The sequence below is a fragment of the Gallinula chloropus genome (assembly GCF_964237585.1).
Source record: "Gallinula chloropus genome assembly, chromosome: 6".
Taxonomy (NCBI): domain Eukaryota; kingdom Metazoa; phylum Chordata; class Aves; order Gruiformes; family Rallidae; genus Gallinula; species Gallinula chloropus.
In genome coordinates this window covers 18,533,010-18,549,267 of record NC_140091.1, presented here as the reverse complement: position 1 = coordinate 18,549,267, position 16,258 = coordinate 18,533,010, and the positions used below count along the sequence as shown (strand labels likewise).

At 39.3% G+C, this 16,258-nt stretch overlaps 1 protein-coding gene across 1 annotated transcript in view; it reads left to right on the top strand.

Annotated features, from left to right (window-relative positions):
- Positions 1-6,233: 6,233 nt before the first annotated feature.
- ABCA4 (ATP binding cassette subfamily A member 4) overlaps positions 6,234-16,258 on the top strand; it is a gene marked incomplete at both ends in the record, with an annotated part of 72,987 nt that continues 62,962 nt past the window's right edge. The window contains 5 exons of the mRNA XM_084266195.1: positions 6,234-6,299; positions 9,904-9,997; positions 10,498-10,639; positions 12,405-12,544; positions 15,114-15,241. Coding sequence (XP_084122321.1) covers positions 6,234-6,299; positions 9,904-9,997; positions 10,498-10,639; positions 12,405-12,544; positions 15,114-15,241 — 570 coding nt within the window. The remainder of the gene's footprint in view (positions 6,300-9,903; positions 9,998-10,497; positions 10,640-12,404; positions 12,545-15,113; positions 15,242-16,258) is intronic.

Below are 16,258 nucleotides of genomic sequence, written 5' to 3'. Positions count from 1 at the left end.
TATGAATGAGCCATTTAATACTAATATGTAACTTGATTTATTAGTTGAAGTAGGACAGAGCTTGTAGAATGCATCTCTGGAAGCATTGAATGCACATAAGGTCATGTTGTATTCAGCTTCATGTTTTTCTATGCGAGCTTGTAGCTTGCTGATGTTTTAGAAATTCTAGAAAATATAAAATCAAAGATCAGAAAAATGAGATGAGAAAAATGGAATTATTGTTCTCCTGCAGTGGTGTTGTGAAACAGTTACTTTTCTTGTCTTGCTGTCTCTGTGCTTAGAGAGTGATTGTCCAGGAAGAAATGTGCTGAACCATGTATATGTCTGCACATGCAAATGTTACAAAACAAACTTTACAGACCTTTCACAGGGGAAGTATAGCAACAGCCAGGACTTTAATTTTGTCAGAATAATTAGTGAAAATGGAGTGAAAAAAATATCTAGTTACTGCAGTTTTGGTTTGTCTAGAAAGCCTGGAAGACATTCCCAGTCTCTAAAACATTGTTTGCAATAGATAAACATGTTTGGGACCTTCATGAAACAAGTGGAGCTTAGAGAAAGTATTGAAAAATCCCACAAGCTGAGTTTTGAAGTGGTGGGAAAGACTTCTGACTTCACAGTGGATGTACAATTGAAAGAACCTCTTAATAAAGATTTGAAGGGTTATACATGCTTGTCATGATAATATTAAAGAATTTGAGATTAATGAATGTAGTGCATTGTTCTTAACCTGATGGTAATGAGGAAGGCTGTGATGTGTTTATTAATAACTTAAGCATGGGATGCAGGGGGAAATGGCCAGCCCCTTTTCAGTGGACTGTGGGGAGAGGACAAGAGGCAATGGATGCAAGTTGGAGCACAGGAAGTTCCGCACCAACATGCGGAAGAACTTTTACACAGTGAGGGTGACAGAGCCCTGGGACAGGCTGCCCAGGGACGTGGTGGAATCTCCTTCACTGGAGATACTCAAGACCCACCTGGATGCCTATCTGAGTGATATGTCCTAGGGAGCTGCTTTGGCAGGGGGGTTGGACCCAATGATCTCTCGAGGTCCCTTCCAACCCCTACGAATCTTTGATTCTGTGTCAGTACCTCTGGAGCTCAGGCCGCTCAGAAAAAGTAGAAACATATTGTAGGTAATGATTAAATTTGGAAAACAGTGGTGTAAAAAAATAGTTGAGAGAATTTCTTGATAGCTTTTGAAAATAAGGTGTAATTGATACAGTATAAGCAGGCTAAGAGGTCCTTTTGCTATCTGATGTTGACAGTCTGGAGTCTGGGAACATTCTTTTTACTGAACCTCCAGGATGAAGTCAGGGAAGAGCTATTGTTTGTTAATGGCAGCCAGTCAAAATATGAAACCTTCCTCTACTTTATGCTAATGTGCTTACCTCATTTCTAGGCCACACTGTTACCCATCTCACAAAATAAAATACAGGAAAAAATCTGACTCACCTCAAGATACTCTTTAGTCTCCTGTATGATGAACCGAGAAATAAATGGTTGACTTCATTCCTAACCCAGATGCCATTTATGGTTTTAGGTGTCAGACTAGAATATGTGCTGTCTAGCAAGAAGGTCTAGGTGATAAAAACTATCACCATATTTCCCTGTTGAGGTGCAAAAGTCAAAAAAAGAGTAAAGAAAAGGCCTTTTTATTACTTCTTTGTTTAAAGATATTTTTAACCTTTTATTTTTCTTCTGATGTTGTCTGGGAGGTTGTAAGGTAGGCTTGAACTTTGAGAAATTAGACAATTTTTTACATTTAAAATAAATTCATTTCTACTGACTTAACAGTATTTAGGTTTATTATACTGTGTGTTCAAAACTAGCAGCAATGCCTGATGTAACCAATTGTTTCACTTTCTTGTCTTCTCTCAACAATATATATGAGTTTTCTTTCTGAATGTATACAGTAAATCACCCTTCCATGTTATACCATCAACTGCTGGGGGAAAAAAAACAAAACCAGTGCTATTTCTTATATTCTTGATCTGGGGCTTTGTAAGAGTCTTCCCATGCTTCCAGTAGTGTTTTTGGGTGGCCCTTACAATCAGGCCCCTGGAAAGGAATTCAGTTCCTGCAAAAGAAAAATAGGAAAATTAACAAAACACCTGTTTTCATATGCTGTGTATATTAGTCCCACTCCTCAAGCATGTTGTCTTCAGGCAGCAAACATACACGATTCTAAACAGTAGCTGTTGTCATTTGTGTTACCTTCTTAATGAAAAACTGAATGAACAGTGTATAAGTCTGTGGGGATTATTCTGGTTTTAGGAGGGGGTTAATATCTATGTTAATAAACTTTGCTTTTTGGGGGGAACTGAATTTCTTTCAGTGCTGGTGCTGTTTCTAATTGCAGCTATCTCAAGCCACTATTGATTTTGTGAGCAGGTTGCTGCCTTTAAAGAATGCAGGTAGATCTCTTCCACCATGACTGATTGCTGCAGAAGTTCATGTATGTTCTGAGCCCAAGTGGAGTTCTCAAGACATTATTGCTGGGTACTGGTTTTATCACGGACCTTCTCTGTTGTTTTATTATGGTGTTTTGCACTACTTAAATTAGTAGAGCTTGAATCCTAAACACACAAATCTGTGTTATTCTGAGAAATGCCCAGACAGGAAAGGATATTTCAGGATTAATAATTCATTTTTCCTTGTTTATTCTGTGCTGCTACAGAATCAGTGCGTTGTCTTCTGATCGCATTCTTTTTTTTCCCCTCATATACCTTTGTCTCATGTTCACCTCTCTAATTCAGATTTCTAAGCAGTGTAAGATTAATACACTTGAACACTCATCTGTGAAACTATTCCATTTAAGAAAACAAGGTTCTTTTCCTTTATATCCTAATGAAGGTTTTATAAACAAAGCAACCTGGGGAAATGTATTCTTGTTCATCTTAAGATCAGAGGTAACTCTAGAGTGTATCTGATGAGCAAAATAGAATCTTTAAATTTTATATGTTGATTGTACTTCATGGACTAATGCCATAACTTAAATGGTTTGCTTTAGGCCAAAGGGAAAAGTACTTTTAAGATTCTCCTTAAACACGTCAGAATTTAAACCTCAGTATTCCGTCTGTAGTTGCTTTCCTAAAGAGGTGTTCCTTTGGCACTTTGCAAATACTTTTAGGTGTGTTTTTTTTAGGTTGTTGAGCTACTCTTCTTACAAGAATTATCCACATCACAATCAACACATGTAACTAGCGAGGTTTTTAGTGTAAAAGACCTTAAAGGTTAAATAGCAAGCACAATCTTCTTAACCTTGCTTACTGCCCCTTTTGCCTCAAGGTTATAAATTTTGGCTTCTTCACTACTTACATTTTTAGTCTCAGGAAAAATAGCTACATTTTCCAAAGCAAATGCCAACAGTCATTTTATCTGTCAGTCCTAATCCTGTTTATGGCCTTGCACTATGAATTTTTTTTGCTAATGCTAGTGAAAGTTACAGGGTGGCACAGATATGTCATACGTAGTGAAAGATTCAGGAACATAAGCTAAGACTCTGTACTCCTAGGGTATTTCTCCTTGAGACAGAAATTCTTAATGATGGGTGGTTCAGTAAAGAGCTGGGAGGAAGAGGAGAGGCCAGGCCATTGGCAGACTACAGTTTTTCTGGCCTTGACATGAAGGCTTGGATTTCCTTTCACAGTTGCTGTAGAAAGATTGCAATGTCTCTCTGAGGTCTAGAGAAAGACGAGAGGAGCTGGAACAAAACTGTCTCTTCTTATTTGTTCAGCTGCAGGATTCATTCTTCAGAATAGCAGCAGGTTGGAGAGCCCTGGGTGTTAGACAAGAGTGTCAGAAAGCTGTCTGACTGCTCATAGTTGGCAACTCTATGAAGACAACCTCACTGGAAACTCCTGAGGAACAGCAGGTATGCCATGCTAATGGCAGCTGTGAGTTGGTGACTGCTGGGAACTGCCTGCAACCAAATATCAGACAGTTTTCCATTTAAGAATGTTCTTAATCAGCCTACTTACATGCAGTTTCACTAGTGATAGCAGGTTCTGCAACAGTATTGTTTTTTCTTGGCCACGCTCAGCCAATTTTATTCTTGGGTTCTAAACCATTCCAACGATTGGGTAACTGTCTAAATAAGGACTAGGTGTACCTATAGAATCACACAGTGCTTTGGGTTGGAAGGGACTTCAACATCTCCGTCGCTGTAATTAAAAAGCAGAAAATTTGAATGCTAGTGTCTAAATTCAGTCTTTGTCTCCTGAGTACACCCACCAATCAAATAATCAATAACCTAGATTGGTTTGCTAGTGTCAGCGCTGTGAAAAAGAAACGTCTGTGTTTGACTTGTAAAACTGGCCTCTTACTGCATGATTGGCAGTCTTTTTGCACACACATACGTAGTGTGGCAGACTCTGGAAGGATCAGTGTTTAGCCAATTTGATACAGATTTTTCTTATTCCTCTACAGTTCTTTGGTCTCAAAGTACACTTCAGACCCCATCAGTGTGAAGCTAGATCTCCCAAAACAAAACTGGCCCTCTTCTGCATAACATGATGCATGTTTAGGACCTCAGTATTGTCTGTACTATTAACACTGTTTTTCAATACATGGTGTTGGGCAAAGTCACCAAGCTGTGGGTTAGTTTTGTTCCATTTAGCTTTTATCCAAAGTGGGAGGCTGTTGCATCCAAAAAGTATCATCTCTCTGAACCATCAAGTGTTAATCCATTTACTCTTTGTAACAGCGGTAGCTTTTTATAGCTGGTCTTGCTTCTCATGGTGCTCTGTAACTTAAGCAATTGTTATTTGATTCCCCAATAACTAGAACAGGTAGTTTGAGCTAAGTTGTCATTTAAATATCCTGGTCCACTCTCTTCCATGTCCAGTATGTCAAGAGATCTGCATGTTCTCTAGGATCCCTTTCCAGGAGGGTTAGTCAGGGCTGGTAACAGCCCTTCCCCAGTGCTGGTTACCTTCTCCCTGATTGAGGTCTAAATTACTTTTCAGTTCCTCAGATATGGACCTGAGATGAATTTGTGAAATATTCAAATAATTAGTAATGATTTTTATCTAATGCTTTTAACTAATGACTTGTTAACACATCAGGCAAAATTATATTTTTTCCCAAACCTTGTTGCTCGCAATCAGGCAAAATGTTCTGCACTTAGATTTTTCTAGAAACAAAAGTCTAGAAAAATAGTGGCAAGTGAGAGTCAAATCATCTAGTCCACAAGCAGTGTTACCTGTGTAACTCTTGATAGAGGTTTGAGTGATGTCCATCAATGGAGCCCTCACAGCCCTCCTGTGCATTGAGTTGTTCTTTTTCATCCACTAGAAAGTGTTTTCCAATCCACAATCTCTCAGCTACTAACCATCTGTGAAGAAATTACTCTTCAACCATTTAAATACCAAAGGCAGCTATAAAGTAGGAAGTTGATACAGGTAGCGAATTCAAATGGTTTTTGTGGGTTTATTTTGTGTTTGGTTGTGTTTGGGTTGGGGCTTTGTTGTTGTTTTTTGTTTTAGCAGGTCCCTGGATCTGATGCTTAGATTTTTGTCTCATTTTCCTTTTCCTTTTGAAGGTAAAAATTGATGGTGATTAAAATGAGTCACAAACCTAAAAATCAGAACATACAAATTCCTTTGTATCCCTACTAAAACGTGGTGGGAGTTGGTGAGTTGAAAATCATAAAAATGAGATCCTGTATTTTTTAATGAAATGGCAACAAAATGGATTTACCTTTACAAAATCCATTCCAGGCTGTATTAATCAATATGCTTTCATAGTGTCTGAATGGAAGGCATAATTATCATAACTAAATAGTTTTATATAAGACAGTGTGTGGTTGTGAATCCATCTTTTATTGGAAAAAGTAGTTTGAAAGTGCAGGTTTAATCTGAGAACAATGCAATTATTAACTGCTTTCATTACTTGTAAGTCCAACTTAATATCTGGATTCAATAATGAGTTTTTTTTCATTCAAAGGAGATGCTTGTGAATCTCTGAATCTCTGTTGCTTTTTGGCATTGATAAATGTGTCGCAGGAAACAGCCTCCAAACAAAGGAAAACCGTGATTTTTCATGTATGACAGTGTATCATGTGCAAAATTAAATGGTATAGACAATGAAAGGAACTGATCTCTATGATAACTAATCTTAAAATAAGAACAGAAAGCTGCTGTTACGCTCCAAGGTCTGTTTCAGCTGTTGGCTGTGAGATGACAATGCATCCTTTGCAACAGGTTAACCAGAAGTGTTGATAGAGAAGAATGAACTTTTTTAGGCAAGTCAGACTTCTACTTTGGAAGAACTGGATTCTACGGAAAAGGCAAAAGGTGAGGTGTTGTTTTAGCATTTCAGCTTTGGATCATGCACTCCACTGGGTGAAGTGACAGGTACATTTTTCAGCATGTAAAAATGACTAATTCTTCAAAGAATCAAATGTGATCTTTGTATGGGCCTGCTGTCTGGGATATTGCCTGGTACGGTTTGCGAAGATACTCTTTACAGTTTAAACAGAAAATGCTTCTATTATTGTTGTCTTTGAGATACATTATTGTGCACCAGAAGAAGAGCTGTGGGTAGTAACCATAGAATCATAGAATACTTTTGTATTATCACACTGAAAAAAATCTGCTGTTGGAAAACTTTGTGAGAACATGCAGGTCAGGGAGGTTTGATTGCCCAATTTAGATTTGCTCATCACACCCAGCTGCCCTTAGATGTGAATCCTGTTAGGGCCCTAAAGTTCACACAGATTTTGTTTTTTAATAGGGCTGAATGACCTAAGTGAAAATCAGAGAAGTATACTAAATCCTTTCAAATCCTCTTAGATCTTAAGATACTTGGTCTTCGAGCAAATTTATCTGTGACTTTCCACTTTGTTTCATCATTGCTCATTTTCCTTTTTCTTTTTCTTTTTTTTTTTCTTTTTCTTTAAGTCAGATTTTTGTAGTCAAACAAAACCTTGTATTAGGGTCTTGGTCACAGAGGTGCTGCAACTACTTCTGTCTGGCAAAGGAAGTCCCACTGAAGGCCTATAGAAACAGACTACCTGTTGCAAACTAAAATAATAAAGCCATCTGTGAGACTTTGTGTCATGCAATCAATTTTGCTGTGATAACAGAGCTCAATAGGAACAACATGGGATGAGTTGAAATGCTTACCTAAGCTGACCTGATTTCAGTCATTAGGAATGACTCATGTTTTGAAATGTCCAGGAAAAAAGCATTATCTGATTTTCTTCATAGAGAAGTTGAATGTCCCTTGATTTATGGCTTTCCAGTAGACTTTCTTCTACAGTCTGTATTGGTATCAAGACTTGATGCATATAACTTTGCCACTTCATGATTTAATACAGTATGAAAATCACAAATCCATACTTGAGCTAAATTACACTAAATACAAGGATCCCTTTTTGGAGCTGGACTTCAGTTACTGATTAAGGACCTATAGTAGTTTGATTCTGAAGTTCAGAAAAGAAAAATACCCATCTTTCTCATCTTCAAATATGTATACAGAGAGACTTGGCTGTCACAGATTTTAAATTTTTAGTGAATCAATCTTTATTCTTCAGTATTTTCAGTGTATGAAATACTGCTTGATTTGGGCAAATCTGCTCAGGTGTCTGACCCAAAGTGCCTGCCTGGGTTTCAGGAATTCTGTTTTGTTTGGGTTTTTTCTATGTAATTTTCAAAAATGCTAACTCTGTGTTTCTTGCTATTGCCAAGGATCCTTTTCTGTGATGATCATTGTGTAAACACAATGATTTAACCTACACCAAAGAAGTATTTACTCTGAACAGTAAAAAATTTTTCAACAGTCAGTAAAAATAATGTTCTTCTCTAAGTATATAAACCTACCTGCTTATCTGTGTGTATAGAGAAACAAGATAGCTGAAACAAAACTATGTATTGTCAAAAATAGCTATAAAGTGTGTTTTGGGAGAATCACCCTGGTTTTTGTTAACCATCACGCAGTGCCATAAATGGAGGCATGTCTGATCATCTACTCAAGTTCGTAATTTGGTCTCATCTAATTTACAAGAGGAAAGATTTCATCACAGAGTTAACAGTTGATCCACAACCAGTTTAAGCTTGTCACGTTTATATGGTACCCGGTCCGTTAAAGCTCTGTCTGGATATTATGTTTCTCTGTGCATGTTGCTGGAGTTTCTGGCTGCTTGTCTTACAGTTCTGCAGGTTTATGAGCTGATCTTTGCAGTCAGTTCTGTGACACCTGTGTCCCCTCAGGAAAACAGAGGGCAAGAAAGGATCAGAGGGCTAACAGCACTTGATTTCATGACATATTGTGTACCAGCTTGAAAGCAAGTTTTCCTTCTGATTTACCCTTCAGACCCTTCCAAACTATTAACTCAGGGACTGAGGGCAAGTACGAGGATTTTGTATTACTTGGGAGTGAAGTAAGAATCCGCATCTAAGCAATAATCCTGATTACCTGTGCAGCAGGTAATAATCCTGATTACCTGTGAAGAGGGACAACTAAGGAGTCTCCCTAGTACTTAGCCTTCTGAATGTAAATGGATGGCAGTGGATGTTATGAGACCTTATGGACCCCTGCGGAGTAGGGTCTGTAAAACTGTGTTCTAAGCTGTGAGCATCTGTCAAGAGCTATACAATGGCAGGTTTTCTTCTCTAATCACTGCCACCTGCCCTTTGCTGCTGGTGAGGGGTTTTTTTTGTTCTATTCTAAAAAAAGAAGAAGCATGAAAAAGGAAAGGGTTGCCTGGTGTAAAGCTTTCTACCTTTTTGCTGTAAGCTATTAAACAAAGCTACAGTGAAAAAACAGGGCAGCTCCAAAAACCTGTTCTTAAATATGTGGAGTATCTTTTGTCCTGCGCGGCTGTGTTTTTTGTGTGTGTGTTTTTAAAATTTCACACATGACCCACCTTGTCTCTGGATCTGCTGCTGCATGTATTATTGTTACATATTTGGTGCCTGGTCGGAAAGGCGGGAGCAAAGGAAAGAGCAGACAGGGAGGGCTTTCCTGTGCATGTGCTACAACCTTGATTCTGGAGAGAGTTTGTCCTGGCTCTTGTAGGGTGGAGAAAAAAGTGCCACGTGGCTGAACACAATATCCCATAGCTGGTCCTTAGAGCCCAAAGCCTGTGTTAAAGATCAAAGGGCTGTAGTTTCAAACCTCTGCCAAAACACACAGAGGCAGTAAAACAAACTGAAACACAGGAGCAGAGGAAACAGACTGAAAACCAGGCAGGATGTTGCTGCGTGGTGAAGCAATGCCCTTGATTTTCTGTCATGACTGGGAGCTGGTGACTGGTCTAAGTGTATTGAAAGATCTGAGCGATGGGGTCTTCTGTGTTACTGAATAAGCTGTCAATGTATACATTTCTACCAGTATTAGAAAATTAATAATCTTGGATGATTACAAAAAGAAGTAAAAGTAAACATCAAAGAATGCAGGATTATGCTAGGGTCTTCTACGTTTCAGTAGGCACAGTGTAGTGGCAGCCCACTAATGACCTCAGCATAGAAAAAGTGTGGTTTAAAAAAAAAAAAACAAACCAACACGTTTTCTCTTGCATCTAATCCTTTTTCCCTGTATTGTTACAGTCAGACACTCTATATAAAAACTGTTTAGACTTAACTCGGGCTTATTGAGCTGTTCAATACTACCTCCTACCTCCTTTTACCTTAGCCAGGGTGCTTAACGTTTCTTTAGAAGAGGTGGAGAAGTCACTGAGCTAATACTGATGCTTTGTGGGGCTCTGATGAAATCTTAGCTATTTCTGTGTGTCCTTTCCAAATGGTGAAATAGGTAAGGGATAACCATGGGCTCATGCTGCACTGGGCATTGCTGCTGTGAGTGAGAAGGGGCCTCAGCCCTCTAGTTACTTTGACTATATGCGTGACTTACCAGTAACACTTATTTCAAATTGATTTTTTTTCCTTTCTCTTCCAGCTTCGTTTTCTGGTGGAGCTTGTATGGCCTCTGTCATTATTTCTTGCCCTTGTCTGGCTGAGGAAAGCTAATCCACTGTATCGCCAGCATGAATGTAAGAACATTTGATACATTTTAATGCTCTGACTTGTGCTAGATAATGGCTAGAAGTTCTGAGATACTGGGACCTGTTTGCCAAGTACTTTTCTTCAGTGGCAAAAGAACAGACTTGACTTCAAGTAGTTCAGTTATTTTTATCCATAGACTGTAAGAAGGAAAAAAAACCCCACAAAACCTCTGGTTTTCCCGTGAGATGTTTTGCTGCCAGACTTACATGAGGTATCAAGGCTCTGTCAAGTTGTAGATTTCTGTAATTCTATTACTGAGAAAGTACTGCCTCAGTACTTATTTTTAAAAAAGCTCAGAATTTATTTCAGTTGCAAATAGCTGTATTGTTTGTATCATACACTTTTCTTGTTTTTAAGCACCAAAAAGCCCCCCAAGTGTATGATTTCCATTGCGCTCCTTCTGTAGAAGTCCATCATGCTATTTAGATTCACGGGGGCTGCATTAGAAAAGACACCAAATCTCTTCTATTTTCTTTCCATACTCTAGGTCACTTCCCAAACAAGGCAATGCCATCTGCAGGAACACTGCCATGGTTACATGGCATCTTCTGTAACATGAATAACCCCTGTTTCAGCAGCCCGACCCATGGAGAGCATCCAGGTGTTGTGTCCAACTACAATAATTCCATGTAAGCAGAGCTGTATGTGTGAGAGTGAGTTGCACTAATACAGTCAGCTGCTGATAGCCTGCACCTGTCAAGCATTTATGGGCACAAATGGTGCAAGGAGAAAGGATGGAGTATCCTCAGCTTGCTTAGGTCCCTCAGTACCGAAGCCATAGTGTGATTGAAAAAGGGCAGATGAGCATTTAAGACAACACCATGGGGCAAATACTGGAAGACAAGAAATTTAATTTCCTTCCAACAATGGTCAGCAAAGTTGAAAAAGAGCTCATGATGGTAGATTTGGGCCTTTTTGAGAAAGAGTTCAGTTATACTAGTCCTTAGGGGACATGTGTTCACTTGATAAAATCTGGCCTTTCCATTGTCTGCTGCTTACTGGACACTTTCAGGACATATAGGACATACTTTCAGGACAAATCTTGTTGGTAGAAGAGTATGAAACCTCTTTATTTTCTTTTCTCGTACCTTGAGTTGTTCCTTCTGAATGAAAGCTATAATGATATAGCAACAAATTCAAAACTGCATTACCACTTCTTATGTAGCATCTGTTTAGGCTACACAGTTGTGAGAGTTCAATCAGCACAGAAACCTTCAGATAGTAAACTTAAGAAAATAGGAGGATGTGAGATTACCAGACTCTACGTGAAAAAGATCTGTGGGAGTGCTTCATTGCATTGTTTGTTATAGCTGAGTCATGGAAGACAGTGTAGCAGACAAAGACCCTTAGAGTAGAAAGCTGTTGTAACAGCTATAAAAAGATGCTCCAAATCTCCCTTTGCAAATAATCTGTGTTATAGCAACCAGTGGTTAAAAATGTCAAGGTCACAAAAGCTCCAGTCACGTGAAAGGCTGTAACTTGGAGTTAATGTAGCATTTGACCTGTTGATAATCAACAGGATTTAAAACTGGACTTTTTTTTTTTTTTTTTTTGTGGGGTATAATCATGCAGTGAAGCTATAGAGTTCCATTTTCTCTATGTTCTAGCTTTTCTAGGTGGTTTATTACAGACCAAACTGTCCCTTTGTGAGTCAGTAAATTCAGTGCATTGCAGAGGAAACAAATACATTGTGTTTTCTGAAAGAATGTAGTCCTTCCTGTTTGCTGTTTCCTGTGAGTGAAAATAAGTCATGGGGACTGAGATATGCTATTCCATGAATGGAAAAACATAACACCATTAGAGAGATGTAATGGCCTGCCCTGCTGCTAATAAGATATTTTTTCATACTAGTTTATGAACAGATGCCTCTGATAGTTTGTCACTCCTGCTTATTTCCTCTCCTAGAAGAAATGTTTTGAAGGGGACTAAAAGCCACCCTCACATTGGAGGAGACGGAGCTGGGAGAGGGAGGGGAATTCTGTGTTTGGGTGATTCCATGTCATTTATCTGGCTGAGCAGAGCTGCATGCACCCACAGTGTCCCATCCTACTGCTGGAGCTGAGCATAAGCAAGAACCAGAGCAGATTTACACCATAGCTGTGAGGTGAATGCTGTCTGGGGAACATCCTGCCTCTCCAGCATTATTAGCATGGCTAGTGAAGAAAGTGTATGAGTCTGGCCTTCTTTGGACTTCCAATTCTACCTAAATCCCACATCACCAGAAACTACACTATTGTCACCACAAAAATGAACTTCGCATTTCAAGACTGAAGAAAAAATTATTTTTTCCCCATCCCTAACACAGAGAAAGCCAACTTCACCCTTTTTTTCTGTGAAAGGTTCTCAAGAGTCATCAGTCTTAAATTATTGTTGGTTCACTATTTCTTTTTTCAGCCTTGCAAGAGTATATAAAGATGCTCAGGAACTCTTACTGGAAGCCCCTGAAATCCATGACCTTGGCAGAATCTGGGAAGAACTGATCATTGTGACTCAGTTTATGGAAACAATGAGAACGAATCCTGAAAGAATTGCAGGTAATTTTTTTTGTCTATATCCTTTAGACTGTTGAGTTTTTCTTTCTTAGAGCTGACTAGTAGTTACTCTGCAGACTGACATCATTATAATGTATCTCACATGTGGCTGTTACTCTGCTTAAAGAGGATAATTTAGAACTCATCCAGTGTTGTAACACTTTTCAGAAAGGACAGAGGCATTCAGCTCCATTCCACAACCATCTTCCTTAAATAACAGTAGACAAAACTCAAAATGCAAAACCATGGATATCTCACCATTCAAAGTAAAACACGTGGGTGAAGAGGTGTCATTGTTATTGCAGTAGAGGCAGAAGCAATGAAAAAGTGTCACTGGAAGATGCAGAGGAATGGAAAGTTTGAATATATACTACCAGCGTAACCCAGAATGGGGTTTAGAGATGATCTGTTTCAAGTGTTAACAGTTTGGAACAGTGAAGAGGGAAACACTATTTTTGTTTTGATGATGCATTTAGAGAAGACACTTCACGTTTCTTATAAACAGGATAGCAAAGTACATGACACCATTAATGTTTTACTTAACTTGCCAAACTCAAAGCACGATCCTGGGGAACAATAGGAAATGGACTAATAGTACTTGTAAAAATTTAATATTTAGGCTTTAGGTACAGAATTTGAAAAGATACTCCTAAAACTAATGGTACAGAAATGGGCTGGCTGTGTGAATTGATTCGTCCCATACTCAAGCCTTTTGCAATCAGAATATTATTCTTACTAAATAAAATAAATTATTCACTTCCATATATTTTTAATAAGATGTGTATAACCCATCTGATATGCATGCTCCACTATCTCAATGAAGGTTTCTAACTATAAGTTAAATAGGGGACTAGCCTCTTTGTAAATGAGACAGTCAAAATGCCCCAGAATGTGGATAGCAAGAACTCAAGTACAATCTGAGCTGTGACTTGTACAGCGACTGAAACCAAACCTGCCTGTTTCGAGGTGTGTATGACATGCCATAGCTTTGCAACGTATTGCTAAGGGACTGTAGCCCATGGTTTGGGAGGTTGCTTTTGCATCCTGTAGCAGCTTTACTTCATTGTAAAATAGAAGACATTCCTCCCCACTCTTGTGAAATATGTTAATGCTCTTTCAGAATCTCTGAGGGGTTTGAATGTGAGGGTTTTTTTTTTTAAAAAACACTGTTTGGAAACTCCTATTTCATAAAATAACAAAGTCAGCTCTGAAGCTAAACTAATACAACACGACTTGCTATCTTTTCCCATACAGAAAAATGTACTGCATAATTGACTACTCGAGTTCTTTCTGTGGGTAATTCCTACTGTAAGTAATAATCTGAACAGACTATTGTTATAGCTGCAAAGTCGAGCAATGAAAAATTAACAAATATGAGAATTAAGATGGCTCCTTCTCCTGATTACTTGAACTGATCCACCTCTTGAGTCCCCCTTGTTCCGTTTTCCCCTTGCCTGGACACATTTGACGAGCTGTGTTCCTGTAATGTGGTTTTTCCTCCACAATGCCTGGGTGCTGGGAGAGGCATCAGTGAGAATATGGGGTACAGGCCCCTACTAATATTTTTTTCAATGTTTACTGCTTGAATGAATAAATGGAGGAACAATTGAAAAAGTTCTGGTCAGTCCATGCAGCCCTAGGAGAGAATGTGCTTGTTGCAGATGGACTTGTGGAAGGTAGTAGTGAAATGTCAGTAATACACTACTTAACTTGCAAAATGGAGAAATTCAGCAACAAATTTGTGCATGTTTATGTGGAGATGTCTAAAGCTACATTCCCCGTGACTGTGTGATACATGCTGCTCCTACCAGTTTCAATTGCCTGTTCTGAACAGAGGAAGAACTAGTAGAGCTTTTTGGGGTTTCTTTCCTGAAGTCTGTTGATGCTATGTGAACTACCTTTAATGAAGGTTGTAGTATTCCATGGACACGAGCAACATTCCAAGCTTTCACTTGGACCACACTGTGGCAGAATTCACACAGATACTGATGCATAACCACGAGTTCAACAAGGTTGGCACTCTAAGAGCAGCAATATTTTGAATGTTTTTAGTTTAGCAGTAAGTAGCCTCATTGGTTTGTCTGAAGGTTTGCTAGACTTTTGCTTAATAGTTGGTGATATTTCAATGGGCCATTTTTTCAAAACTATAGATTAACTACTATGATTAATTGCAAGTGATAAATTAATGTAAATGTAAAGGGTTAGCTAAAGGGTTATTTACCCAAGGCCCAGAAGAAAGAATACTAACAATAGTAGCATACTTGAATCTGAACATTGAAAATAAAGAAAAAAGGCGGAGACTTCCAAATGCAGTCAGGAATGCTTTCAGTTTCTGATGTTCAAGTCTGAAACATCTTTGAGAAATCAGATACAAACACTCAGTGTTTTCTTATTCATTCCCCAAAAAAGATTAAAATTATTTTGCATTGAAAAAAATAATTTTGCACTCCATTAGTCACTACAAAGTACATGAGCCAAAGCCTATGTTTTTTGCAGGTTTAAGCCATGGTACGAGTTGTTCTTTAGCTTCCTTTGGTATCTCACTGATCTCTGCACTCCTCTCTTCATCCAGGAAGAGGAATACGAATTCTTGACATTTTGAAAGATGGGGAGACTCTCACTTCCTTCTTGCTGGAAGATGTTGGCCTCCCAGATATTGTTGTTTTCCAGCTTATTAATGCTCAAGTGCGCCCTGAACAGGTGGGTAGAGTGCAAGAGCTACCAAGCTGTTATCCATATGGAATGCCGGCTCAAATTGTATTTGCAGAGTAGCCTCAGCAAGGGTCTTCTACCCAGTATACCTGCTGCCTTATAGATTCATTGCACAACTGCTCCCTTTGCTTTTTGTGAATCTAAAGGAAGAGGTCTTTGGTTTGTCTTTAAAAAACATTTTTAATATTCATTAAATATAGATATTTGGTTCAATGCTGCTGTTGCTCTGAAATAGCAAACATCAAGAAACAACACTACCAAGCAGTGCATCTTGATGAAGGGATTGAATGCTCCCTGAGTAAGTTTGCAGATGACACTAAACTAGGAGGAAGTGTTGATCTGCCTGAAGGTAGGGAGGCTCTTCAGAGGGATTTGAACAGAGTGGACCGATGGGCTGAGGCCAATGGGATAAAGTTTAATATGGCCAAGTGTAGAGTGCTGCACATGGGACATAGCAACCCCATGCAGCACTACAGGCTTGGGGAAGGTTGGCTGGAGAGCTGTCAGGAAGAGAAGGACCTGGGGGTATTGGTTCACTGCAGGCTGAATATGAGCCAGCAGTGTGCCCGGGTGGCCAAGAAGGCCAATGGCATCTTGGCTTGTATCAAAAACAGTGTGGCCAGTAGGTCTGGGGAGGTAATTGTGCCCCTGTACTCGGCATTGGTGAGGCCACACCTCGAGTGCTGTGTGCAGTTCTGGGCTCCCCACCATAAAAAGGCCATTGAGGTCCTTGAGCAAGTGCAGAGAAGGGCAACCAGGCTGGGGAAGGGGCTGGAGGGCAAATCATATGAGGAACGGCTGAGGGAGCTGGGGATGTTTAGCCTGGAGAAGAGGAGGCTGAGGGGAGACCTTATCACCACCTACAACTACCTGAAGGGAGGTTGTAGAGAGGTGGGTGATGGTCTCTTCAGGAGATGAAGCTGTTCCAGGGCAGGTTTAGATTGGATATTAGAAAAACTTTTTTTACTGAAAGAGTTGTGAGGGCCTGGAACAGGCTGCCCAGGG